The sequence below is a fragment of the Sardina pilchardus genome, chromosome 24 (genome assembly GCF_963854185.1).
Source record: "Sardina pilchardus chromosome 24, fSarPil1.1, whole genome shotgun sequence".
NCBI lineage: Eukaryota > Metazoa > Chordata > Actinopteri > Clupeiformes > Clupeidae > Sardina > Sardina pilchardus.
Genome location: NC_085017.1, coordinates 8258563 through 8285876, shown reverse-complemented (window position 1 = coordinate 8285876; position 27314 = coordinate 8258563). Strand labels below are relative to the sequence as shown.

General features: G+C 41.9%; 3 protein-coding genes across 4 annotated transcripts; 2 read left to right on the top strand and 1 right to left on the bottom strand.

Annotated features, from left to right (window-relative positions):
* Window positions 1-299: 299 nt before the first annotated feature.
* On the bottom strand, window positions 300-9525 carry msto1 (misato mitochondrial distribution and morphology regulator 1). The gene is made up of 14 exons (XM_062529222.1): window positions 9255-9525; window positions 8125-8254; window positions 7593-7662; window positions 7361-7436; window positions 6736-6793; window positions 6235-6385; window positions 5459-5573; window positions 3724-3858; window positions 3352-3504; window positions 2816-2947; window positions 2457-2641; window positions 1885-1974; window positions 1580-1692; window positions 300-1191 (listed from the first exon to the last, which is right to left on the bottom strand). Exons 1-14 carry the CDS (start codon window positions 9336-9338, stop codon window positions 932-934), a joined length of 1752 nt encoding a protein of 583 aa, XP_062385206.1. The 5' UTR covers window positions 9339-9525; the 3' UTR covers window positions 300-931.
* Window positions 8702-13078, top strand: LOC134072498 (uncharacterized). The gene is made up of 8 exons (XM_062529223.1): window positions 8702-8769; window positions 10525-10757; window positions 10845-10951; window positions 11315-11483; window positions 11587-12120; window positions 12211-12303; window positions 12397-12502; window positions 12959-13078. Exons 4-6 carry the CDS (start codon window positions 11376-11378, stop codon window positions 12265-12267), a joined length of 699 nt encoding a protein of 232 aa, XP_062385207.1. The 5' UTR covers window positions 8702-8769; window positions 10525-10757; window positions 10845-10951; window positions 11315-11375; the 3' UTR covers window positions 12268-12303; window positions 12397-12502; window positions 12959-13078.
* A 552-nt stretch (window positions 13079-13630) lies between these two features.
* On the top strand, window positions 13631-26875 carry tmem79a (transmembrane protein 79a). 2 transcript variants are annotated; one of them, XM_062529426.1, is made up of 6 exons: window positions 13631-13694; window positions 23261-23388; window positions 23475-23910; window positions 24665-24844; window positions 25098-25320; window positions 25874-26875. In XM_062529426.1, the coding sequence occupies exons 3-6, from the start codon at window positions 23517-23519 to the stop codon at window positions 26064-26066; spliced, it is 990 nt and encodes a 329-aa protein (XP_062385410.1). In that variant the 5' UTR covers window positions 13631-13694; window positions 23261-23388; window positions 23475-23516; the 3' UTR covers window positions 26067-26875. The 2 variants fall into 2 exon arrangements, with proteins under 2 accessions (XP_062385410.1, XP_062385409.1); XM_062529425.1 differs by having other exon boundaries at window positions 24662-24844; window positions 25874-26872.
* The last annotated feature ends 439 nt before the right edge of the window (window positions 26876-27314 follow it).

The following is a 27314-nucleotide window of genomic DNA, read 5'->3' as shown; positions in this document are numbered from 1 at the left end:
AGTACAAACATGCCAGTTTCTGTTGAAACCTACAAAACATGCCTGTTGGAAAATGGAATTGGGTGTGTGTATATATACTGTATATATATATATGGCAAAAACTTTTATCTTATAAAATCTTGCCAAGTCTTATTGATCTTGTCTAATCTGATCAAGATCAAACAATCTAGTTGGTATTGGTTTCAGTGTAAAGAAACGTACCTACTGTAGATTAAAATCATTTGGCGTAATTTAAGAAGTGTTTGATATTGTCTCAAAGAGTACAAAGAGTACAAAGAGACAAAGAGTAACAGTTTAGAATGTAAGAGTTTATTTCCCCTGGAAGAGCAACTATTGTCTACATTGTTCTGCTAGTACATGTAGCCTTATTGAGAACAATAGACAGTGAGCTTCTGCAATAGCCTCAATTGAATAAGAACATTTGACAACATTTTGTATGGATGACTATGGCCCAGATTTCATGTTCATAAATCATAACAAAGCCCTTGCCGGAGGTGGGTACTAATCTGTCTTCATACAGTACCATGGTTTCTCGGTCTTCTGTATGGAGAGGCACTCAAGACATCATGGAAATCGAGATAGCGAAGTGATGGAAATAATTTAAATGCTACTTCTGGTACATTTAAACAAATACACACGTGTAAGTACTTTGTACAGCACTGATACCAGAGCTGTGCAAAACGGAAATGATTCATCCAGTCTACACAGAATATTGCTGCCAGGAGTAGCAGCTGTTCGGCCAATTAGCATTTGTCAGGAGCTCTCTGGTCAGGTCATTTTCAAAGTTCATTTTTATTCATTGCTGACTCAGCTTCACCCATCTTCAGCATGCAAGGGATAACAGTCTGCATTTCTGTCAGCATGACTCATTATCATCACAATCTTTGTTTTTATATCATTACGGCCATCTTTGTCGCCGATGTCATCAAACTCAGTCATCGTCATCGTCCTCTGAGGATGAATGGAACAAGCCAGAGTCGTCGTCGTGGTAACAGTGTGCAAGGACACGCAGCTGTTCTAGTGCCTCCTTCAAGTCGCTGGGCTCTGGGCCGTGCGTGAGGAAGCTGGGGGCGATGCGGTTTGGGTCCATGCGGGTCGCTGCGAGATGTAGCTCTGACAGCCATGGGCCTATGGCTGGAGATGACTGCAGAGAGGTCAGCACTGGAACACTGGCCACTGGAGGGGCTACGGCTGAAGACAAAACACACACACACACACACACACACACACACACACACACACACACACACAAAGTATTAATTGTACTGTCTGTCAAACAGAGATAACAACAAGCAGCATAAGCAACATAAACAGTCAGAAACTTTGTGTCTATTCTATTCCTTTTTTATAACCAACAAATGTACTGGGAAAGTTTGTCTACATGATCTTTATTGCCTCTGCATATACATTGCCATACAGAGCACAGTGAGTAATAATCTTTAGTACTTCTAAAATGCCGCACATTCAAACTCGCATTTATGATGTTAGATTTATGACTTCGGTGGGAACGACTAATACTACTGGTGTCTAAGGTGTCAAAACACCTGAAAAGACTGCGGTTCTTCCCGCTGTGACTTACCACTAGTGGTTGGGACCTGCTTCTGTAAGAAGCCCTGTGGGCTTACAGATTTGTTGAAGATCTGTGGAAAGGGTGGAGTCAGCTTGCTTGCACTGGACACAATCTGTAGAGCCCTGAAATGCAGTTAGACGGTGACGTAAGCACACGGGTATAAATGTTTCTGTAAGACTTATAATGCGGAGTGTTAAGTTCAGCACTACCTCACCCTATGAGGTAATTCACACAAACCATAAGAGAGCTGAACAGATGTTGCAATTTCATAATATATAGATTTATACATGGTATATCACAAGTAAGCAGCTTACACTGGGCTGGATGGATAGTGGGATTGGATCCATGAGGCCAATATATCCTCTCCACTGCAGGGGTAGTCCATGGTGCCTGGTACCTGTGGCCTAGGAACCAACAGAACTATTAACATGACAATCTGAACATCAAGGTGATGTGAATGGTGAATGTAGAATGGCACTCTGTATATAGAGTGCATACCTCCGTCAAGCACCTCAGATCTGAAACAGATCTGATCTGTTTTTTCCTACTTCGAGGGCACCTTTTAGGGCCTATTAGTGTCATTTTAGTACCTTCACTTAAAAGCAGTGATGGGCAAAATGTAATGAGCTACAAAGCTACAAGGTACTTTATAGGCTACTTTTAAAAGAACGCAGGACAATAGAGAATTCAACCAAGCAGTGGAATAAGGCTTAACAATTTACAACACATGTACTTACAGTATGTATTTTATTCATAAATAATTGTTTTATTCACAAAAGTCTCATTACTGAACCACTGGATGAGGAATGTGCCTTCTACTCTGTACTTGTGACCTTAAGTGATCTGCGCTTGCATATGTGCTGATGTCATGTCCTGTATGACTCACCTGACCATGCTCTTCCTCTCCAGGCCCCTGAGAGCCACAGACTGACCATAACAGCACCCATTGCCCAGCTCAGGACAAGCGGAGAGAGGTTTCCATGGCAACGCATCAGCAAAGGTATCAAAAGCCTCTGAGAGATGCGTGCCATGCACCACAGGAAATGGGATGGCCCCATATGCAGACACCACCTGTTTCAGACACAAACTCATCACTCTTTGATCTCTATTTCTAAGAAAAACAATAAACATTAACAAACACCACAGTTATGGACATTGAAACTTTTTCAACAGCTTTGCAAACACAGAAACACTACAGAAAAGTCAATATTCAATGCTGGTATTAGCATTTCAGGGATTCCTAACCTTCCTCCCAGAAACTGCAAGTGCATCTGCCAGTTGCCACATGGGGTTGCTGTGCTGTCTCAAACGATATGACACTGTCATAGTGTCCAGAGCTAGGGCCAAAAGGGAGCTTGAGTGGTACCACAGAGTAGGCTATAAAGGAGAGAGAGAGAGAGAGAAAGAGAGAGAGAAACAGAGATAGAAAGAGAGAGAGAGACATAAGTATGCTATGGGCAGTTGGTGCATAAACAGTATCACATTGTACTTTTCTGCTATTTTGCACTTCTGGTTAGACACAAACAGCATTTCGTTGTCTTTGTACTTGTACTCTGCACAATGACCATGGAATGTAATCCAATCTAATCTACTACTTCTTCTGTCACTGGTCACTGGTTTATCCGAATATACAGACTAAAACGGAAATGTTTCTGTAGCAAACATCTTTTTCTGAATATGGCCTTAAACAGAATATGGGCCTCCATTAGAATACAGTGGTCATGCAACCGTGGGCACAGATGACGAAACAGATAATAATATTAATAATAATAAGGACTCACATCGTAGTTCAGGTGTGTGAAATCAGGTGTGGCGGTGGGACGCGGCCCCAGCCCCCCTCTAAGTGTGAGGGGGCAGAAGAACGAACTGTGATTTGCCATGTGGACCATGCCCAGAGCACAGTTTAGCATATGGCAATGCTCCCTCACTGGTGTCTGAGGTAGGAAAACAGAGCAGGTTATGACACAGATACTGTACTGTATGCCAGAATCATATCGACAGGAATTTAAAATTGGTCTAACAAATTACGGATGCACCAATCCGATTTTTCAGTCTCAATACCGATGCCTGGGCTTTTTTATATTGGTGTCCGATACCGATCCAATACCATTGTTGAATTAATAAACTGTACTGAGTTGAATAAATAAACTCACTGAGTTTGCGTAACTGGCAGGCGACAAACCCCAGGTCAGAATGCCACGTCCTCCATAGGAGTCTTGAAGCAGCTCTGTAACCTTTGACCCTAGGCCAGAGAACCCATCAGAGAGGTCACACAACACCTGAAAGCCCTGTATAAAAAGCAATGCAGTTAGATTTCAAAACCTCAAAAATGATTAAAATATGGAAACTAAACAAAAGTATATGGCTTAGCTGAGCATTTTATGGGTTTAAAAATGCCTCAAAACACCATCCCCTGTTTAATGCAAGGTTCAATTCAAGGTTTATTCCAGGACAAGGGAGTTTTTCCTTGCCCCTGTTGCTCCTGGGTGTCCCTTGGTGCTACCCAATCCCTCTTTTTTAAATAGTAGTATCTATTTATTTATTTTTCTTTTTAATTTATTTCTGTAGTTCAATGGACACTTGAGCACAAGGAATTTCAGTACTTACAGTATAAATGCTTATTTATGAGTACATGACAATAAACTTTGAACTTGGTACACTATGATTATGATGCCAGCAGAGAGAATTGATGTAAAGGAGAGCTATACAACAAGTTCTGTGTTTGCTGTTGAGGGGAATTTGCTTGCTGCATAACCACTTATGTGACCCTGTAAAGCGGAACCAGTCGTTTCGGTAACATTTACTAAATTAAGTTATTGTGCTCACGTGAACGGCCACAAACTAAGCTTTCCAACGATATGTATATCAAGGGTATTACACAAACTATCGCTAAGATAACCGCATCCAAAGTTGACATGGTTCTCCTGTCACGAAATGCCAGAAGAGGAGAAATCACCTCTTTAAGCAGCGCGTGCACAATGGGAATGACAGCAAATGTGTTGAATCCTGCCGGGTTTAACAGTCAAAACTTATGTTTTTCCGTGAAATGCGTTCACGATATGAAACTGTAGACTGTATACAGTCAAATTATGCGAAAACGTGAAATTCAACATTTTAACCCGGAAGTTTGTTATTGTTGATTTTCTAAAAAATAAAGTTGTGCGCAAAACGACTGATTTCGCTTTGAATGGTCACTTATGTGTATTACTTCGCAGATGTTTCCTGTACTACGCCCATAAGCTGACCAACACTGATGCACACCGGCCTTGTTGGTCAACCAAGGGTCCAACAAGCAAACTTAAGAGGTTTGAAATGGGCTATGTGTCAAATCATCAGTTTGAAACATTAAAAAAAAAAAATAGCAAGAGAAAGTGAAAATAAATATAAGAAAATATAAAAATAATAATTTGACATGTCAAATGTCAACAAGACTATGGTATAAACTCTAAATATCTGCACCAGAGTATGCCAGAAATAATCATCAAATTGCCTGAATCTAGCCTCAGACTCTAGATTATTGGCTAACCCTAGCCCTAACCCAAGACCCATCTTTAATCTCGGATATCTATTGAAATTTGATCCAATGTGTGCAAACTGAATCTTTCACAGTAGCTTTATAATGTTGACAATCTGTTTTTAGAGCCCAATAATCCTGACCTATGAAAGACACTTGTGTTGCTAGGGACTGATGTGGATATGTTGTCCATTTTCTTGTAGTCTCTATTCAATCATGCCTGGTCTATCATTACCTCTTTTCAATCAATATGTATTACCGATTTCATTTTCAAATTAATCACTCATCACTGATCATTGTGAGGAATAGAACAGTGCTGAATGATGCAGAAATGTTAACTTAGACCAGGAAGCCCATCAGCAGTGCATAGATACCTGAAGGTAATCACACTCCTCAACGAAGAAGTGCAGCTTGTCCTCCAGCTCATCCAGTACAGCACCTTTGCAGAGCGCCTCCCCCTGGCCAAAAGCCTCCAGGCGTTCAGCCTCACTACACAGACATGATCATTAAATATATATGGTAAGTTCCTTGTAAATCGATTCATATCTTTTCCAACGCATGAATTGATTTCTCAGAATCATTTTGCGGGGGTAATGATGGATGCATCATTGCATTTCATTGTAAGCCTAGTCAGGCAGTTACTGTAGACTACATGTAATGTTAGCATGAAAACACGGTACAATATAAATGATGTCTTTGTTACCTTTGTGTTTTTATATACAATAATTGTTGTATGCAACATAAACTTAGTCAAGGCATAAAGATCCCTGTATATCTTCATTGAGAAGTTAAACTAGCTGATAGCCTACTCAGCTTGCTTGCCACTGCTTGCCAGCCACTACAGAAAAATGGCATGCTGTTGTGCTGTCCACACACCAGAGGTGAAATGTTATGTCCTTGGAGATTTGTGAGTGAGAAAATGTACTGTTACGCTTTTTGCTGCATTGTTTGAATACTTTTTGAGCTTCTGGTCCCATATATGGAGCTAATGTTACCTTTGAAGTAATCTCTCTCTTATTATGAAATAATCTTTTAACAAGGTATAGGCTAATAAACTTCCCAAAAACATTCCAAACTACTCCTGAACATTTTTTCATCAGTATTAATTTTTTCATAATGCTTGTTATAGGAACAAGACAAACAAACCTACCCGTCATGGTTGTACTGATGGACTACTGAGATGGTCCTTGGATGTAAGTGAACCCTCAGGAAATCAGACCACACCCTCACATTTCCTTCCAGGCTGTACACCCTCTTAGAGTGCTCCAAACTGCTGTTCACTGTTTCTATGGCAAGAGCTCCTGCAATTTGTATGTCATATCAATCAATCATTGAGGATTAATAACATTCAAAACCTAAAACACCCATGAGCTTTTAGTTAATGTTCCATCTCTAAACAACATGCGTTTTGCAGTTGAAAAGTCTAAAAGGCACTGACATTCCAGGACAAAATACTGTATAGTACATTGAACAATACATTGTTCATAATGTACAAAATAGCACATTTCGATGGTGTGACAGTCCAAGAATATCCACCAGAAAAGTCAGGGTACTGCACTACTTATTATGTATTATAAATTTAAGTTGATCAGAAAAAACATTCTGAGCCATTTCAATAATGTATAAATATAAGTACTGTATCAATCCCTACCTGAGTACTGTGGCTGCTGGGAACTGTGTAAGTCAGCTTTTGCCAGGATCTCCCCATTCTGAACACAAAGACAAGATTTAATATAGCTGGAAGTGGCAATTAACAAGTAGTTGAAGTGGCCCCTAGATGGAAAAAGGTAGAAAAAGTACCTGCGTCTCAGGAAATGTGAGTAAACTGGACCATGAATAAGCACACATAATTTCACATTTGAAGGTTAAACACTGAGCTGGCCTCAATAAAGAGCAGGCTTTGAATCGTTTTCTGTGACGTTCAATATCACTCGCTTTTGATATGGGCTGACTGTATGTTCAGTTCATGTGTGGTTTGTCTGTATGCATGTATGGGGTATGTCACTATTGTGACTATTCCTTCTCTGCGGACCATTTCAGTGACTGAATGTACCCAAGGGAGCAGTCCATCTGGTGATGTCACAGGGCCCACCTGTGACTATATTAGTATCTCTGCTGCTTTGATTGCCAACAACACCCTGATGATGGTCTAGGGCCGAAAGTGTACGTTAGAACACATGGTCCAACAAAGACTTTTTCAAGAGCTAATGTGTGAAAATGCAGCCCTCAACTTTGTTAAATATTGTATTTCCCAAACAAACATAACCACAACTCACATCCAACTTGTCTAGATCCTGAAGGAAAGAGTTTTTGGTGGGCGGTGTGTGTTGATGTGTTACCAACGGTCCACTCCTTTAAATAAATAAACAAACAAATAAATAAATAAATAAATAAGAAAGAGATGTACAATAAGGACACATTTATCAAATGTTTAAACACTGGACATTGTAAGAGCAAAGTAAGTACACACACACACACACACACACACACACACATGTACACACTTACCAGCTGAAGGCACTGGCATTGTTTTCTGTTTCGTACAGCATGCCCTCCTGTCGTAATGTCTGAAGGCTTCCTGTTGGGAATGGGAACCAAATGCCTGGCTGATACATTTTGGCCTCCACCATTAAGGGAAAGCTAATTCAACCACCTAAATAATGTATTTTCTAAAAACGTATATCATGTGTACATGTGATATAACTTGAATTAAGAAATGTTCCACCTTCATGTACTTTGATGAATCCTGACTGACATGTGCATTGTCTAATATTTAGCTACAGTACATGGCCTAATAGAGTATGAACAGACAGAGCGACATGTCACGTTTTTGAGTTACATTGTTGCAAACTCCATACAATGTGTAAATGTTCCCCTTTTACCAACAGTCCCCTGTCACTCAGTCACCAGTGCACATGAAAATATCAGGAAATAAATAGGCTTACTGCACACTATTACATGCATGTAGTTTGCTGTAAATTTGAGGCTTGGGTAAAGGCTTGCCTTTCAACAGGATAACTGCACCGTGTATGTCCCTCACCTTTGAGATCCATAGCAATGAGACGGGGGGTGTAGGTGACCTGACCCCCAAGGGTGACCCCCTCTCTGAACATGACATCACTCTGCAGCTCCCCTGGCGATCCATCCAAGTCATAAGAAAGAGAGGCATCCTGCCATACAGTATTAAACACAATGCAGATCAATAGTGAGGAAAGCTGTGAGAATAGAAAGATCACCTCAAACTCTTGTTCACTAATTGTCATCAACACATTAGGCTGGCTAGGTTTTTCTTCATCTTTCTTAGAGTAAGGCTATAAGAATAAGTGCAGGCAGGCAGTAATTACAGCTGACGGAAGAGTACCAGTGGGTTTTGTTGAAATAGCTAGGTGTCGTCAGCAAAAGTGGCGATTCCGATGTAATTATTCTTTTTAAATTAAAGTTTGATTCGGGTATATTCACGAAAACACCATAGAATGCTTTAACATGGGAGCTGTTCTTCGATATGAACGAAACCACTAGGGGCGCTGGTTTTCACTTTTCCGCCATCATTATTCTCGAAATTCTCATTTCGTCATTTCCGGCCGCACTCCCTTATAAACAAAACCACGTGGTTGTATGTTCGAAAATGTCAAAGAACTGTTCCGACGAGGGATGAAAGGGCAAAAACGTTGACGACAGCTGGACAGTGAGTGCCCCTACCCACTACCAGCGGGTTTATACGAAAAATACCCAACCAAGTTGCCAAATATTTTATTTGTTTCAGTTGTCCATGCGCTAGCTTTCAGAGTTCAAACCGGAAGTGGTCGCGAAATATTGTAGTGATATTACATTTCTACATGTATTGGACTTAGATTAGCGCCAATATAAAGTTGTTTGTTGCTGTTATACGTCGCTTTGGACAAATGCGTCTGTTAAGATACGTTAACAAACATATTAAGTTGCTTAACGGGAAAATCCACCAAGTGACAGTGCAGGACAACGGACATGTGTGGTTATGGGCAAATTTAGCATCGTAACCTGTAGACAAGCAGACTTGCCAAGCCGTGTGTCTTGCCAAATTCAAAGCAGCACCTAACATGCTAAGTATTTCCACTGATATCAGAACTAACTCAAGTTAACGTTAATGTTAACAAGCTTTCTTATTAGCACAAGAACAATAGATCACGTTACCTGTAAATTCCACCAGTGGGTCCCGACAAAGTTTGAATAATGTCCGAGCTGCAGTGTTATCACTTCTCTACACAGGCCGCTCATTATGATCGAGAAATAATCCTTCTGTTTCTTAACATACACGGAAAGGAAATGGCATATAACGTTCAGTGTTTACTGCACAATTTCGCGGCATGCTTAGCTGCATGGATGGTGGGTGTAGCGCATAGACAGTAAAAGATGTGTAGTGTCCATGACATTTTCCAACATGGCCGCCATTTTGTCAAAATAAAAGTGCCCTCTTTTTTATTAAGCTCGAGTTCAAGTTATTAATTTGTCATATTGTTTATAGATAGATATGCATTATTCAGAGGCCATACAAACATAGAATTCAATCAACATCAGGATTATTTGTGAGGAGCAAAAATCACAGTAATTTGTGAGGGTAATATTTGAGCACATGCTAAAGTTGACTAAAAAGAGGAATATAAAATCATCTTTTGGATATTGATCTTATGCCTTGTGCCAATTTTCTTTGTGAATGAAAAATGTATAGGCCTAGTAAAATAAATGTTTTCCTGAAAATACAGGGGTCATAATTGGAACCCCCTCTGTTCAATTCTCATATGCAGGGAGCTTTTTATTGTAAAGGCCAGTTATTTCATGGATCCAGGATACTATGCATCCTGATGAAGTTTCCTTGGCCTTTGGAATTAAAATACATCATCATCATCACCCTTCACCAAACCTTACCTTGTTATGTTCCAGTTCCACCTGCTTTAACAGTATAGCATATAACGAGTATGACCAATTACATATTCCACAGAGGACCAGCTTTACTACAAGCGGAGGAAGGGGACTCTGCTGGAGAGTGCATGTAAAGTGGTTTGCACAGCAGAGGAGGCAGACCACATTTTCCGCCAATTCCATTGCAATGATATAAGTGGGCATCCAGGCCAGATAAAAAAAAGAGATGCCATATCTCAACGTTTTTACTGGCCTGGCATGTCCACGGACATCGAACAATGGGTAGGCTCTTGCACATTAAAGAACACATTGATGGTCTGAGGACATTGTCATTAACTGAATACATTTAGGACATTGTTATTGTCATAACCTAATAAATTGACTTAATACATTAACATCTGACATGTATTGTTTGCAGGTGGCACAGTGCACAGTGTGCCAGGCTAAAAGGAGATCGCTTAAAAAGCAACCAACCCAAACGTTACCATAGCTACAATCTTTTTTGTTCATTATTTGAGGATTGTGTCTATTCATCTGCCAACAGACAAAAGATCCCTTTGAGCTAGTGGGGATGGACCTCATCGGACAGCTGGCACAAACTGCTGATGGCAATCAGTACATCTGTGTCATGATTGACTACAGAACACGGTGGGCACAGGCATACCCCATGCGGCGCAAGACTGCAGAGGAGGTTGCCAACTGCATCTTGAAATTTGTTTATCAGTTGAGGTGCCCAAAAGAATCCTCACAGACAATGGCAGGGAGTTTGTTAATGATGTAAGTGAAATCTTTGCTGATGTAAATGGCAATATACAATGCTTTGCTATGGCAAGAGTTACATGGATGCTTGCATATATTCCGTAGATCAATACTGAAGTGTGCAGAATATTGGGCATACAAAGGAGCCTGACTGCCCCCTACCACCCACAGACCAATGGACTGGTGGAGAAATTTAATGACACCATCCAGAAGTAAATTTCATTTTCATATCCAAGTCAAATATGATGAGATTGCTACTTATGTCATGTGGGGGTGGGTTAGGGTTGAACAGGAAGCACTGGCATTCCATCTCTGTCCAGCTGCAGTCAGCTTCACTTAGACAAAGGACAATCAGAAAGATGTGCACTTTATTAATCACAATGCGCACACACACACACACGTCACACACACACACACACACACACACACACACACACTTATGTAACAGATGTGACATGTTTGCAGTCTGACAGCTTCTTTTAAAGTCATGGCCTCTGTAATTTGGATTTTTCAGTTCTGTTCAACAATGTTAACATAGCAATGTAACACTAACAATTACACTATCGCTTTTTCAGCGCCCTGGGGAAACTCGCCAAGACCAAACCCAATACCTGGGACCAGTATTTGGATGCTGTAATGTTTGGGCTGAGAACCAAAAAGCAGCTTACTACACAGTTTTTCCCCTTCCACCTCATGTTTGGAAGGGAGGCACGTTATCCCTGCCAGGTCCCTGAGGATTTTCAGGTGAATCATAACATTTACAGACAGTCAGTGTCCACTGAACCATTACACATACATTTAACTGCTGTGATATATGGCTGACATCTTTACTTATATGTCTCCACAGATTCACCAATCAATGGAGGATGATTTCCTAAGTGAACAGGTGGCTATTGACATTCAGCGCCATGAACGCATAATGAGACCTGTCGAAGAAAACACCAAGAGACAGCGGAACCGAATTAGAAGGAAGACGACAAAGAAGGGTCTTGACCTGACAGTGGGGGCGCTGGTATGGCGGAGGAATATTAGGAGCCAGCAAAGGAAAGGGGGGAAACTGGACCCAGAGTTCTTGGGTCCATTCACGGTCTCAAAGGTCGAGGGGAAAAGTGTGGACCTTATAGACCACAACATCAACATTGATAATTTAAAACTATGCGTGGAGGAGGTCCCAAGGGTGCCAAAAAGGCTTAAAAGGGCCCAGCCCCCTGCTGGCACCTCCACCCCCTTGCCCTCGGAAGGCCCCATGGGCGAGGAGGAGGGTGAGGAGGATGAGGCCTCCCTAACATCACCCGCTGCAAACAAAGTGGGGGGGAAGGCACTCTTTCTAGACTCATTTGAAATGACGAAGGTCTGGGAAGGAAAGAGGTCAAGACTGAGGGTAGGCAGAGTTGAGGTTGGTTCTGTAAAAACACTCAAACTTTCATGATGTCATGTCAGTGATTCTGTAAATGCTCCTGGTGTTTTATAGTGTGATCCCACCCAACTTGACCTCGTCATGGGTGCTGTCCATGAGCCAGGCCACTGACTCCAGCAAGGTCCAACGATGTTTAGAGTCTATAAGGTGAGTCATAAAAGCCATGGTGAAAAGGTTCTCAGACACATATTTGAGAATGTATTATCCCTTACATATGTCATGGTGTTGGTATACCAACAGGGCATTCATCCGCAACAAAGGATACAGTGTATCAAGGTGGACAGCAGGCACTGTGCCACACACATTGCAGCCGGATGGTAGCTCCTGCAGAGTTTTTGTCCTGAAGGTAAGTTTGTTGTTTCTCTGTGGGCTGTGTGGTTCCAAACAACAAAGTGTTGAACATATTACCAGCTGACAAAACAAACAGCTAATTACAGGTAAGTTTGTGTCACATTAGTGTGCTGTAAGGACACTAAAAGAGGAGCCGCTGCTATTTTCAAATACAAGAGCAGCAGTGGCTCTGTACAGGAAGGAGGTGGCCAGGGCACTTTTGAAGATGTGTTTTAATGTGGCTGATATTCTGGTCTATAATCACGATGCTTGTATTCCTATAACAAGTGTTATTGTATTGACACAATTGTTGACAATTCTTATTGTTGTCACTGATGACCTTGGAGAATACGAATGTTTGTGTAAAGAATGGGTAAAGGATTCCATCATGATGCTTCAATTATAGCATTTTACAGTGTATGTCAAATATGTACTCTGAAATGGTTCCTATGTTGTTTTCAACTTGCTACAGGTTCATGCGAGCGATGGTTTCACATCACCTGTGTTGGTTACGTGGACCATGGAAGCCCCAGGATTAATCCCTTTAGTTGTGCTGCAAGCACTATGAATTAAATGCAGTTTTATCTATGCATTTTTTTTGTGTGTGTGTGAGTCCATTTCTGCAAAGATACAGTGGGATAACATAATTTGACAGTAGGCTACGCCTAGCCTATTAAAATATGTGTGACCTGGCCTGCTGAAGTTCACAGGAGTGATGAAAGCTGTTTGGTTAAACATGGACCAGTAAAATGGCAATAAAGTAGCCTATCTTGATATGTTTTTATGCTATATATCTATTTTCTAGGACTAGGCTACAGAACTGTGCGCTCTAATGCAAAATAAACCTTTGAAGCCTACCTCGATAAAGCATTTTTGCAAAGGTAATTGTGCTGCATAATAGGCCTACCAGGCTAACTAGTGTCAATTTATATTTCAATTTTTGGAGTAGACTATAGCCAGTCTATGCTGTTAGTCATGGACAGCAAGAATCTGCATTGTTTATTTGAATAACGTTGTTTGTTGCTTCTACACACGCCCTAGGCCTACATGTCAAGTAATTTTTCTAGAGTGAAACAGTCCATGTAGCAAATTACTTCCTTGATTTAACTCACTTTCTGGACCACACCTGTCACCTAGCCCTGCCCTTTTGTCACAGCGTAGCCTGTGTGTCTCGGGAGATTGTCGCTTTATGTTCTTCGCGGTTTCTGGTAAGTTTGTTTCACTGTACACTCTCCTTAATCGCAGCACTTACTTTAGGCTACTGGAACCCCATCTTCCCTCGCTCGCCATCACTCTTAAGCAGTTGAGTAGCAGCCTGATGATTTATATTATTCCGAGTAGACCAACGCAAAGGCTTTTGAGTTAGTGCCTCGTAGCGTAAACCAGCAATATAGCTTGCGCTTATGTGTTATTGTGCATTGTCATGCTACTTTCAAGACAGCATCATCCTAATGCGCTTAAATATAATTTCAAATGTAGGCCTAGACCTGTGATGTGTAGGCTACACTAGTTTTATGTGTGGTGTTTCCCTGTTTGGTAGACCCAAAGAAAGACGCCTGACATCTTGCCTGCTTTCAGTGGGCAAGGTAGGCAGATATGCGTCACCTGCATGCCATTTAGCCTGATGGGACACCTGCTTGCGGTGATGACTTGAAACGTTAGCGACCCCAATCACTGACAATTTATGAACGCATATATTGAAGGCTAAATAGCATACAGTGAATATAAAATAACATTTTTAAAAAACATTTATAAGTCATGTTAATTGCGTATTTCAGGTAACATTAATGTTGTTTTGATTGAGTAAAGATAAATCAAGTAGGCCTAGACCTAACAATTAAGAGATCTACTGAAATGATCAACATAATAGTCTGAAGATATTCTTGTTAATAATGTGCAGCAGGCAGATGGTAATATCAGATTCCTATTCATGGGCTTCATCAGGTCCTTCCACAGGTGTATTAATCAAGCACCATGCAGTCTGCATTGATAATCAAGGTGCTTGATTTTATTCACCTGTGGAAAGGGCCTGATGAAATCCATGAATTGGACAACGATTACCCGATTGGACCACCATAATATTTTAAACTTGCCTGAACATCGATTATAATTTAAATGAAAAAGCATTTAGAAATGAATGATTCAAAATGTGTTTAAAGTTGGTCAAAACTGGATGAGCAAAAAGCCAGCTGAATGCCAGATCTGTCCCCAGTGGACTCTTGTTGTGTGAGAGGTCTTAACTTATAGCCTTTTATTAAACCTTTTCATCGATTGATTTACTTTATGTGGTTTGGGCTACTGGTTGAGCACTCTAAAGTGAACGTGTGATGTTGGTATTTTATGAAGCCACAAATAAACACCCTTTAATACTGGACACCAAGTGACCATGATCTGAACACATATGAACAACTAGTAGGCATATTTAATTTGACTGGTATAAAATTGCCAATACCAAACCAGCATGCTCTCTTAAAATGTATTGATTATACTGCGCTAACGGTAAAATGTCAGGGGACACTTGTTTTTTCTTTATAACCAGAAACGACCAAATAAATTAACATGCAAGATATTTTGTATATGCCTTGTACCTTACCTTGTTTGCCTTTTGAAAAAAGTAGCTAAATTCTAAATTCTCTAGATTCTATTTCCCCTAACAAATCAGTTTATTTATCATTTTATTATTTTTGATTGTGTGAAAACTATAATGAACAAAACGAAATCATTATTATTAAACAAAACAAATTGTTTGAGTCTAACCAAAGAGAAAAGTAATTAGCAATAGTTGTGGGGCAATGTCAGCACTTGCAGGGTGTGGGACATGACGCTAAATAAATGTGACCATTCTTGTTGATTTGCTTGCCATCATGGAACAAACCAGAACAGTTTCGAGCTGTGTTGCCTTGATGATGCGAACTCTACATCAGATCCGAAACATCGATGAAACAACAGAACAACGCAGGCTAGTCGGAGAAATTTGGAGAGGTCACTGCAACTTGCAAGGCGTCGTAGCCGGCGAAACCGAATCTCTCTAATGATTCGGTATGTGCAGCAACATTGTGCACAGAGAGGAGTATGGACAATTGACAGACCAAGTGGCAACGTATTTTGGACAGATGTTCTACAGAACTTTGGCAATGACCAATGGAGGCTTCATTTCCATATGAATCGGGCTACGTTTGAGTTAATTTTAAATGAGTTAGCACCTACATTGACACACCAAACTACACGGTGCCGAAAAGCACTGGAGCCACGCAAAAGACTAGTTATGAGAGTTTTGTGGTGGTATGCCACACCAAGTGAATACAGGACAATTAGCTGTCTCTTTGGTGTCGGGCTGTCTACAGTGTGTATTAAGCATGTGCGTGAAGTTACCGCTGCAATCAAGAACAACCTGACAGCATGTTTCATCTCCCTGCCAAAAGGAGATTAACTTCAGAAGACCGTGGATGGCACCCCATGTGTGCAGGTGCAATTGATGGAACTCACATTCCCATCATTGCTCCGAGGGAAGACCCAAAGTCTTACTACAATCGGAAAGGCTGGCACTCCGTAGTCCAAGCGGTTGTTGACCACGATTTCTGGTATAGGTTAATGATTTGTCTTAGGCCTAGGTTACTCAACGTTGTTACTTTGATTAGAGAGTAGCCTATATGTTTTGCTCACGGTGGTGTCATTTTCGCAGTTTCACAGATGTGTACACGGGATGGGCAAGTTCAACTCGCGATGCAAGAGTTCTTGCCAATTCAGTCATCTACCAGGCGGCCGAAGCCCCAAATGGTTACTTGTTCCCTTGTGAGAAAGCTACAATTGTAAACGGACTGAAGGTGCCAATCCATACCATCGGAGACGCAGCCTACCCTTTGAAAAAGTGGCTGATGAAGGGCTTTACCCATCACCATCGCTTGACTCTGGAACAGAACACCTTCAACTGCCGTTTGAGCTCTGCTCGAATGGTGGTTGAAAATGCATTTTGGCGTCTGCAAGGGCCGTTGGAAGTGTAGTATTGTACAAACAAAGAGTAGTGTTGTACACACAAAGTGTGTAGACTGAAGGTGAAGATGCCGTGTCTGAGCATGACACCGTCTCTGATGGTGATGCTATGAGATCCTCTCGACATCCATCTGTGGTGGATGCTTCTTCACGTCCGGCAAAGCAGGGCATCTGCATGGTGGCGGACAATGCCACTGGTCTCGTGGAATGTCTGGTTCTTCAGATCGCCTCACACAACTCAAAATATGGGAGTGTTTCCCGATCATTCCCACTCCGGTTGTTGTGGTCTACCACCTAGTGGTACTGCCGTTTAAGCATTTTCAGTTTGTTGTTCAACTGTTGCCTCGTTTTCTTGATGCCCTGATCTTGTAGTCACACTGTGATTCTTTCGTACATGACAGCATCTCTTGCTGTGCCCATCATCTGTTTCACGATCTCGTCATCAGCTCTGATGCAGCTCACGGATTTCTTGATCCTTCCAGGTTGTTGCCATTCTTCTTTATTCATCTGTTTTCTGTTCTCCGATGTTCTCTCGTCTGTGTTCGTAGGTCAATGTAAGCAATGTTTCGTTACCATGGCAAGTTGTACTTTCAGCTTCCCGCCGCAAGGGCGCATTTCTATTACGTCATTGGCACGCCCACCTCACTCTACCTGGAACTGTACCGGCTATCGTTCCCACCTAAGAGCACCCGTTAGACATCCGGATGTCTAGCTCATGTGGGAAAGGGGCTATAGTTCCTTTGCATGGAGTTGATCAGGTTGTTGATTGTGGGAATTTTGGTCCACTCTTAAATGGCTGTGCAAAGTTGCTGGATATTGGCAGGACCTGGAACAAGCCATCATATATGTCAATTCAGAGCATTCCAAACATGCAAGGTACCTCTGTGTATCATGGTACACGGTCAGTGGCGGTTCTAGCCTGAATTACTCCCCAGGCGAGATCCTCCACGAGCGCCCCCATGAGTGTTTTTTGACGCACTTTGCGTCAGTCGGGCTCATAGGGTTAAGCGCTCGTGCCGCCCCATACAAGATGCCGCCCCGGGCGACCGCCCGGTTCGCCCGTACCTAAAACCGCCACTGTACACGGTATGTCTCTGCATTCAAAATGCCATCAATAAAATGCACCTGCGTTCATTGTCCATAACACACGCCTGCCCATACCATATCCTCACCGCCACCATGGGCCATTCGATCCGCAATGTTGACGCCTGCAAACGTCTCACCCACACAGCGCCATACACACTGTCTGCCATCTGCCCTGTTCAGTGAAAACAGGATTAATCCGTGAAGAGAAGACCAAAGTGCCAGACACCATCAACTGTGAGCATTTACCCACTCAAGTCAGTTACGACTATGAACTGCAGTCAGGTTGAGACCCCGATGAGGACGACAAGCAATGTTGCCAAGTCTTGAGAGAAAAATAAGCAACTAGGTCTCTGACAACAAGCCCAAAAAACCGCAACCCGCAACTACAAATATTTTCAAACGACTTTGCAAATGAAAGCCCTATAACAAGCCTTATAGCAAGCGGACTTGGCAACACAGACGACAAGCATGCTTGAGCTTCCCAAAGACAGTTTGTGAAGAAATTCTTTGGTTATGCAAACTGATTGTTGCAACAGCTGTCTGGATGACTGGTCTCAAACGATCTTGGAGGTGAAGATGCTGAATGTGGAGGTCCTGGGCTGGTGTAGCTACACAGTGCCTCTCATTTGGTCTTTTATACACCCTCCCTTCCTTCCTCGACCCTCATCCTCACTGATCTAGATAAAGAATGATGAGGCGGCAACAATGGGATAGTCTATCCAGTGTTAGTTGTAGATCAGTGGAAACGAACCTCTAGGACAGAGCATCGAGGAGAGAGTTTGAGAGTCACCCATGGTCTGTGGTAACAGGGCGGTGAGATGTACTGGCAAATTCTCTGAAACGTCCTTGGAGACAAGTTATGGTAGAGAAATTAACATTCTATTCACCTGCAACAGCTCTGGTGGATATTCTTACAGTCAGCATGCCCATTGCAAGCTCCCTAGAAACTTGCACATTTTAGAGTGGCCTTTTATTGTGGCACACCTGTGCAATAATCATGCTGTCTAATCAGCATCTTGATATGCCACACCTGTAAGGTGGATTGATTGTCTCGGAAAAGGAGAAGTGCTCACTAACACAGATTTAGACAGATTTGTGAACAATATTTTAGAGAAATAAGCCTTTTGTATAGAGAAAGTCTTAGGTCTTGAGTTCAACTCATGATAAATGGGGGCAAAAACAAAAAGTGTTTAATTTATCATTTATTATCAGATATGCAGTGGTTACGAGAGCTCTAGTGGCCTCTTTACATGGCTCTGGTTGGAATGTGATGCTCTTAGTACAGGCTATATTTGTCCTCATCAAAACTGAGGGGATGATGGCTATCTCCTCAAAACTGCAAGGGAGAAATCCCCAGCGTACTCCACACCTTGGTTGCCTCTCATTTAGTCTTTCATACATCCTCCCTTCTCTCCTCGTTCTCGTCCTCACTGATCTACATAAAGAATGATGGGGCAGCAACAATGGGATAGTCTATCCAGTGTTAGTTATACAGATCAGTGGGAATGAGCATGGAGGATCGAGCATCGAGGAGAGAAGTTGAGAGGCACCCCGGGTGGCCCTGACTGCACAACCTCGTAGACTACATCCAACACAAGTGCTAAACCTATCATTTAGGGAGTGGCTGGTTAATCAGTGATACGCAAGCCCAGTGTGACACTGACGTATGAACTTTGATCAGAGGTTTCCTGATAACTTTGTTAAAAACCCAAGCACTTGTTTTGCTTTGGACATAGGAGCAGTCATGGGTGTGACTATCTCAAAGTCAGATTAGTGACTAAGCCATAATAACAACAACAATAGGGTAGGGCTGCACAGTTAATCGAATTGTAATCGCGCTCACGATTTTGGCTTCTCACAAGTTTGCATGATCGAGCGATATTAAAAATGCATGCTCCACCCATGTTTCGCTAGAAAACAAATCAAGCACTCCTTAAACCTGTGCTGCACGTAGCCTACCAAAAACAGATGTTCCCTGCAGCCTGAAGTTTTCTGGAGGCACTTGTGAACTAGTAGCATTATATTGAAAGACTACAAAAAACAATGGTCAAAAATCAAATGAGTGGCACACCTGAAGGCTGTCCCTCAAAGTGGATCATCCATTCGACAATATTTCGGATGTCAGGCAAGTAAAGCCTACCTTAATGGGCATATATGTACTAAATAAAGTTATAAAGTTAGTTTAAAGTTATAAGGCTATAGGTTATAATTCAGTATATAGGTAATAAGTTAAGGCTATAGCCTAGGTCAGTTTAAAGTTCTAGATCCGTCGTCGTGGGTTATCCTGGTCATTATCCTGGTTATCCTGGTCATCGCTGGTTCTCGTGGGCGAACTGGAAGAACGTGTTCATCATCGTCTTCTTCAAGGGCTCAAGCAAGTCCGGGTCGAGGCTCTCCGCCATCAGGCCAAGGTTTCTGAAAAACGCCACCGCAGAAGATGGATGCGGAGGAGCAATCGCCGCCAGAGCATCCTGAAGAGCTTTTTCTTGCATGTCCTTCATACTCTGAACCAACGCATCTCTTTGGTCCTTGAACCGCGCCTGGATCTCCTCCACAGACTCGTTCACCATCCGTCTCTTCGTCCTCCTTGGGGTAGGCACTGGCAGAGATGACGTGGATGCCACCTCCGTCACCTCTGTGGTTGCGATGGGGGAAAGTGGGATGGAGAGGGGTGATGCTGCCCGAGACGGCGAGGAGGATCGCGTCGACTCTGTGTCTGTGGAACCAGATGCTGAGTCTGGAAACAAATGCGTGAATGAAATGAAAGCAAACATGTTCTGCTTACCTCAACATTTGTGGCTGTTGGCCTATGTTTAACAAAATTGGTCAGCCAATTCGTGCAGGATGGGTGCAGGCCTCTGCCCTCCTGCAGCACCGCTTCTGGTAGCTGCCTCCAGTCGTTTTTTGGCTTTGCCAAAGCGATCCCGGAGGTTTTTCCACGCTTTCCGGGTGGACGGCTCATCTCTACCAACACTCATGGAGATTTCTCTCCATGAGCTGTTGCACCTCTGGGCATCTCTATGCTCCTTCATACTTTGGTCGTAGATGTGCCTGTAGAGGCGCACTTCCTCCGACAGCTTCGTCTCGAACGCATCCATTCTCTCTTACGGTTTGGTGCGCGACTCTGAAAAAAAATGACTGGTGCGCGACACCTGGGCACACAGGTTTAAATCCTGGCGCGCCAGCGAGAACTACGTCATTTTGACGTCACATTGTCGCGCGACAGGTCATGCGCGTCGACTATACATTAGGTTTTACACTGACAGACTTTGACAAGATTTGGGAAAGATTCTTGGAAGTTTGTAGACTACTGTCTGTCAGTGTAAGGTAGGCTTTAGTTAACCAAGTCATGAGCAAAGCAGGGCTTTTCAACTGATACTGTGAAACACATATCACACGATGTCACGCCACACACGTTAACTTTTAGTCCTTGTTTGCTTCCTCCGATGTAGGCTATTATGAGCTGAATTTTGTTTAGGGCCTAGGCCTATGCAATTTACAGACTATTGTGTGCATCCTGTAATGTGTTTCAATACACAACACTCAATAAAATATGATTGAACAATATTTAAAATGTATAGTGTAGTGTTACAGGCCAGGCTACAGTACTTATCAAATAACCAAACGATTAAACTCATAGATGAGAAACAGCTGGAATGGCTAATTGGGAGTTTTGGGACGATTCCCGGTGGGTTAATGTTTTGGGCCAGTCTGAATATCATGAGTTTAAATAGGCTGTGTTGGCTATATTGTGAATATAATTTTAGCCATAATCGTGTAGCCCTCCAATAGGGTCATTTAGGGCTGTGTAATTAATTGATTTTAAATCGGAATCGCTATTATGTGTTCAGGGTGATCGATTTTTCATTTTAACGAGGGTAATTACGGTACTTAAAGGTGCACTATGAGATCCTGCATGATTGCATTGATCCTGCATTTTTGTCTCTTGTCAATTGTATGTTTCTCCCCTTGATCAGCTTGCCGCCTGTCCCCTGAATACGATGTGAAAAAACCCGATCTCAAAAGACAACACAGGGGCTGTGATCCTCAAAACAAACACTAAGCACAGGCTGTGCACCAAAACAATGTGATATAATAACAAAATATAACAAACCATGGCCAGCCAAACATCGTCGAGATGTGTAAGCTTCTGTTGGCAGTGAGATGGCACAGGCACAAATCCTCTTTCCATATCCATGTGCGTGTTGCGTGACGCGCATGGATATGGAAACGGTTCTTTACCGTTACCCCGCGGGGGCGAGCTTGCTTTGTTTTGTTTGGTGTTTATGTGGAACGTCAACAGAGGTGACGTCAAACAGGATCTCATAGTGCACCTTTAAGTTTGCAAGTGTTGAATTTTGTGGCAAAAGTTCAATATTTTTGGTTAAAATTGATAATTTAAATGAATTATTAATATTGTTTAATAAGAGCAAGATTCGCACTTAAATCCCGATGGAGAAATTATTTGCAAAATGTTAAATACAAAACAGCATATTTGAAATAATTTCTTACCTTTTGTCATTTCACAAAATAATCGTAATCCTAATTGAAAATCGAATTTTGAGAGAAGGAAATCAGGATTTTATTTCTGGGCAAAATCTGACAGCCCTAGGTCCATTCCATGCCAAATCACTCAGTAATCAATAATATCTCATGCGCTCCTACAGTATGTCAAACCTATGAAGAAATCCAAAATATATGTATGTATCAGTAACAGTTTTATAAGGCCCTTTAACATTGAATATTTTCTGCATTTTGGCGAACCAGCCAGCTGGCTGGCTATTTGTCCAACTTCTGACATTTCCGGCACCTTTGATAGGAAACACTGTCATTTGGATTAACTTTATTTGTGTAGAATTCAAGAATGTAAACCGATAAGATATCTTATGTAAATGTCTCTCTTACAAGGCCCTGAAATTGGCCATACTGGCCAATTGGCCAAACTGACTCCCCTTGTGAGAGCATCTCATTGAAACAGTATGATTGAAAAATCACATGTAATGACATTCATACTAGCAGAAATTGTAGTTCAAGATGTCCATTTCTTTATTTTTACATTCAATTTAAGATAATCTATTTGAATAGGTAGATAAATGGCTGTTTGAACTTCTAGATCACAGTTGTACATATAGGCCTAGTTAAGTTCTTCTTGCTCAAAATGAATATTTCCGATATCCACAACATTCTATCAACAATTATAATTTCATATCTGAACATATATAGGCTAGTGCAGTGAAAAAGTGTTTGGCTCCTTTTTCACATACTGTATCTGTCATGGAAGTGGTGCATGCTCCTCACTTGTGGATCTAAAACGGATAGTTCTGGTCCTTGATTGGGATTGGCTGAATCGCGTTCGATGCCGTTGTAAATATCACGATATACACACACCTTGACCGCATTTCGTTGTGCCTAACAACGCCCCTTAGCTGTTCAATTATACAGTATAAACCACAGCCGCTAGGGGCTTGCTTAATTAAAGCACCCTGGTTAGTAAGTAAGTAATTCATCTTTATTTATATAGCACTTTTGCATAGTCTTGGGGGAAATATTACTAGGTCACTAGTCACATTATTAGGTGTTCATCCACATTTGAAAGTAATAATGCTTACTGAAGTCCAATTCTTTCCAGTGGGAGCTGAATGTGGTCATCCCCTCAGATGAGTACAGGTTGAAAATTGTGAATTTGTGCATATTTCAGATCAACCTGAAGCCATTCTGGACAGCCTGAAAGGAAATGCACATATCATTTGTACAATCAAACACTATAACAACACAGAAAGCCCACTGAGACATACAGGCATGAAATAAGACCATTTGACATATTGGGTAAGTAAACAAGAAAATGATTATACAGTTATTTGTATAATATACATTATTATACAGTGACAGAACACAGTCAAATTCATTATCAGGAACAGAAAGAGATCACACAGCGAGAATTCACTCTTCCCAACATGGAACCTGACAAAAAGGAAGACCGCCCCAACACTATTGGCAAGTCAAGAGACTCATTGAGGCCTCGTAGTGTCATACAACTGGGACAGAAACAGAGCATCTTGCTGGAGGAGAAGACAATGATCCACAACAAGGGAGTGGACTATGAAGTTGATAAAGGGGACATTACTGAAACCTCTGGGAGCCTGAGGAGTGTGATGCCAGAAAAGGGTGCTCATGCCTTTAACCCCGTGGTAACAGTGATGAACACTGACATTAGGCCAGACCGGCCAGAGAAGGGTCTTGTTGAAGGTGAACAGCCCACAGAAATGCCCCCTCTATATGATGCACTGCACAACACAACTGAACATGCCCATCCCCACCACTGGGCCTCTGAACACCCCCAACTCAAAGGTATTTGAGATTTTGATATTTCATATGAACCTTTCCACAATATCCTGCCTCTTTAATGAGATTTATGCATTGATTTTGCAAATTGTCCTCAGCTATGAGATAAATACACAGATGGGTCATACTGTACATGGGAATGCATTTCTTGATTGTGATTGAAGCACCATCTGATTGTGATTCGCTATTGGGCACTGCGGTTATTATACGGGTGTGGTAAAAACATGTTTTTGTTTCTTTAAAGGTGCTCTAAGCGATGCTATGCGATTCAAACAAAACAGAAAGCTAGCTCTCTCCTCCTTCCCCCTGCCTCCCGTGCAATTGAAACTTTCCTAAATGCACATCTCGTTGTCTCGTCGACAAAGTTGTTTTTGCTTCCATTGAGCCTCGGCTGTCCACAGAGACTGTATTTTTTTACAGTGTATTCAGAGCAGAGGCAGCTAGCGGATGGTTAAGTGATGTTTGCTGTATGTAGCATTATATTGAAAGACAAAAAAAATATATAAACACGTAACATTGTTTAGAGCACCTTTAATATGCATAATACGAAGGACATTACTGTGTGTGTGCATGTCACCCCCCCCCCCCCCCCCCCAATATCATGCAGCCCTAGTTCCCTCCCAAGATTGGGGGAAAATAGCAACACTCACAATATAGCCAATATGGCGCAATATAGCCAATATAGCACAATATACCCTTTGGCTATGTATATAATGTAAACACTGTAGATATACTGTAAACACTTCCTCCACCTCAGCAGGTTGTGGTGACTCTGTGAGGATGGGTGTGTCAATGGCAGCTGCTGCGGTCATCTTCCCGTTGTTGTTATGGGCAGGCTACGAACTGCTACCCTTTCAGGGCCCGTCCATCACCAGCACCCCCTTCAGGCTGATGTATGCACTGCGTTGTGCATTCTTTGCCACCATTCCCATAGGCTTGGGTGAGCAAGAACCTCTCTGTGGTCAAGCATCTTTAGAAACAAATCTGGAGATATTTAAGATGTTTAGAAATTGCATTGTTGTGCTTAACACGTTCTCTTCAAATGACTTGTATAAATGAACACGGAATGTTATCATTCAATGTGATGTATAGTATGTGCACATGGTATTCTTGTCAGTAATAGAGGAGTACAGTGTTGTTCCTGAGGGCCAGTATCTCTGAAGTAGAGCTGATATTTCTTGTGTTCTGTTCAGGTGTGCTGGTGCAGAGTGTGTCTCGATTGAGGTGCAGAACGCTGACCCCACAGTTTGAGAGCTGCTGGGAGAACCGGGTCGTTGCCATGCACTGGTACTATGTGCACGACTCCCTTACTCTCTACCTGCTGTACTTCCTGCAGCTGGGTGTCATGGCTACCTACATACAGCAGGACTTGCTCAAGCTGGTACCACTCCTAACTGTCGTCTTTGTGTTTGGCAGGTGTGTATAACTGTATGTTATTATGGATGTAACAGTTCTCCAAATGCACAGTTTGGATCAAATGTTGAGAATAAATGATTAATCCGGAAATCATTCCTTGATTTAGTGCTTGATTTAGCAATGGTTCACTTTAGGGGTTACTTCATTTACTGTACATAATCTGTGCTAAATGTTATGAGGGCTGGACAGATTTTGTGTGTCTCAGCCATAGGGACCTTTCATCGTATGACCCGGAAGTAGAGTAATAATAATTTAAAAAGCCTGTCCTGTAGGCCACAATGACAGGTAGCCTATATACAGTATATGTCGTTCTTGGGAAATAGGATTGACGTTGTTTCCCCCAAATAGACTGCTTGTAGTGAAACACAGTATCCTATTGAAATGGTCAACAGTATCAAAACAAGGTGGGCACACGGGTAATCAACCATTCTAGAATCAGGATCACTTTTCTAACCACAGTGATCTCCTCTCGTATGGGGCAATTGTGTTCGCCCTATAATCTTTGTGTCCTGTAATTTTTTACACTTTACGTTTTTTTTTTTTCCATCTCCAGGTTGATCTACTGGGTGTGTGCAGCCTTCAGCAGTGGTATTCGAGGTCTGGGGTACGGCCTCTCCTTTTTCCCAGTTCTAGCCATGTTCGGTGCCAATATTTACTTTATTGCCACCTCCATGGGGGCAGAAACACTGTTCAACACTGCTCCACCAACTACAGCTCCTCCACCCAAACTGAGGTGGTGGTGGTAATGACTACACGTGAGAATGATGGTGCACAGAATGAAGAGTTCTATGAAGAGAGATTAATTGCTCCAACTGCAGTGCCCAGCAGAATTATTGCCACCCCTGATTAAGTTGCTCTCTGGGAGGAGTGTTGGCTGTAACCCTGTTAGCCTCATTAGGATGGGCTACAGGACATCATGACATGAGCCATATAATACAACATTTTAAATCAAAACATGGAGCCTGCCTCTCCTAAGAAACTGAATACTGTATGGGTCTTCATTTGACCATCCAGAGGGACAATTATCCAAAATTCATTATATATCCAAGTCAACATATAATCAAGCTTCCTCCATGGCCATCTCAATCCCCAGATCTAAGGAGAATGTGTGGGATGAACGTAAGATGAGAGTGCGCAAGAGATGACCTAAGAGCGTGGACGATCTGAAGAAAAAGAGGAATGTTGTCGCATTCCTTACCCTGCATTCACCAACCTTAAGATGCTACAGTATATAGAAACTGTCATGTGAAATCTGTCTCAATTACTGCCAGTTGAATTTCCAGTGTTTGCTCAGAGCAACTGCTATTATTGATCTGTGCCAGAGCGTTCCCGTTTGTACAGTCGCACTGTGCTGTTCATGTTGATCACTTTTGCCAATGGACATTTTAGCTATTTCAATGTAACAAATGAACTGATTTCACTTATAGATGGTCTTTTTTTTATTACTTGTTAGTTTGTTTGTGTTGATGTCTGTGTGTAGAGCGCTTTGTGTGACACATAAAAATGTGCTATATAAGACTTACTTACTTACTTACTTATAAGATATTAAGGGCTGTTTTCCTGCCAGAGGGAGGCAAAAAAATATTATATGCAAGAGTGTCAATAATTGTGGCACGTGTTAATGTTGGTTATTTCTTGATCAAAATAGAAAGGTATTTTTACTAATTAAATTAGCCTCACTTCAGTTCATTCACTTCAATTTAGATTTTCCTCTTTTTCAGTGAGAGAACTCACAAAAACATTATTTTTAAAAAATTGGGGAGACATACCGCTATTCAAACAGTTGGGGAAATAAATATATATGAAATATTACATGTAAAACTATCCAGACCCACTTGCCTTTAAATGACACCACCAGCATTACTACACATACTGTACAACGCTGCACATGGACTCTAGTTACCATGGTGAGATCTGTTGTCAAACTCAGGCTCTCAGTTTCTCACCATTGTAATACAGACTCGAAATGTGTAGGAATATATTTCTTTACATTG

What these genes read in the sequence shown, in the direction of transcription:
- msto1 (XM_062529222.1), bottom strand. Translation starts at nt 9,338, where the DNA reads ATGAGCGGCCTGTGTAGAGAAGTGATAACACTGCAGCTCGGACATTAT. An exon ending in AGGATCTAGACAAGTTGGAT is followed by an intron (nt 6,794 to 7,360) that starts GTGAGTTGTGGT and finishes CTTTGTGTTCAG; the next exon opens with AATGGGGAGATCCTGGCAAA. An exon ending in CACTATCCATCCAGCCCAGT is followed by an intron (nt 1,693 to 1,884) that starts GTAAGCTGCTTA and finishes ACTGCATTTCAG; the next exon opens with GGCTCTACAGATTGTGTCCA.
- LOC134072498 (XM_062529223.1), top strand. Translation starts at nt 11,376, where the DNA reads ATGTTTGGGCTGAGAACCAAAAAGCAGCTTACTACACAGTTTTTCCCC. An exon ending in AGGTCCCTGAGGATTTTCAG is followed by an intron (nt 11,484 to 11,586) that starts GTGAATCATAAC and finishes ATGTCTCCACAG; the next exon opens with ATTCACCAATCAATGGAGGA. An exon ending in GAAAGAGGTCAAGACTGAGG is followed by an intron (nt 12,121 to 12,210) that starts GTAGGCAGAGTT and finishes GGTGTTTTATAG; the next exon opens with TGTGATCCCACCCAACTTGA.
- tmem79a (XM_062529425.1), top strand. Translation starts at nt 23,517, where the DNA reads ATGGAACCTGACAAAAAGGAAGACCGCCCCAACACTATTGGCAAGTCA. An exon ending in CACCATTCCCATAGGCTTGG is followed by an intron (nt 24,845 to 25,097) that starts GTGAGCAAGAAC and finishes TGTTCTGTTCAG; the next exon opens with GTGTGCTGGTGCAGAGTGTG. An exon ending in GTCGTCTTTGTGTTTGGCAG is followed by an intron (nt 25,321 to 25,873) that starts GTGTGTATAACT and finishes TTCCATCTCCAG; the next exon opens with GTTGATCTACTGGGTGTGTG.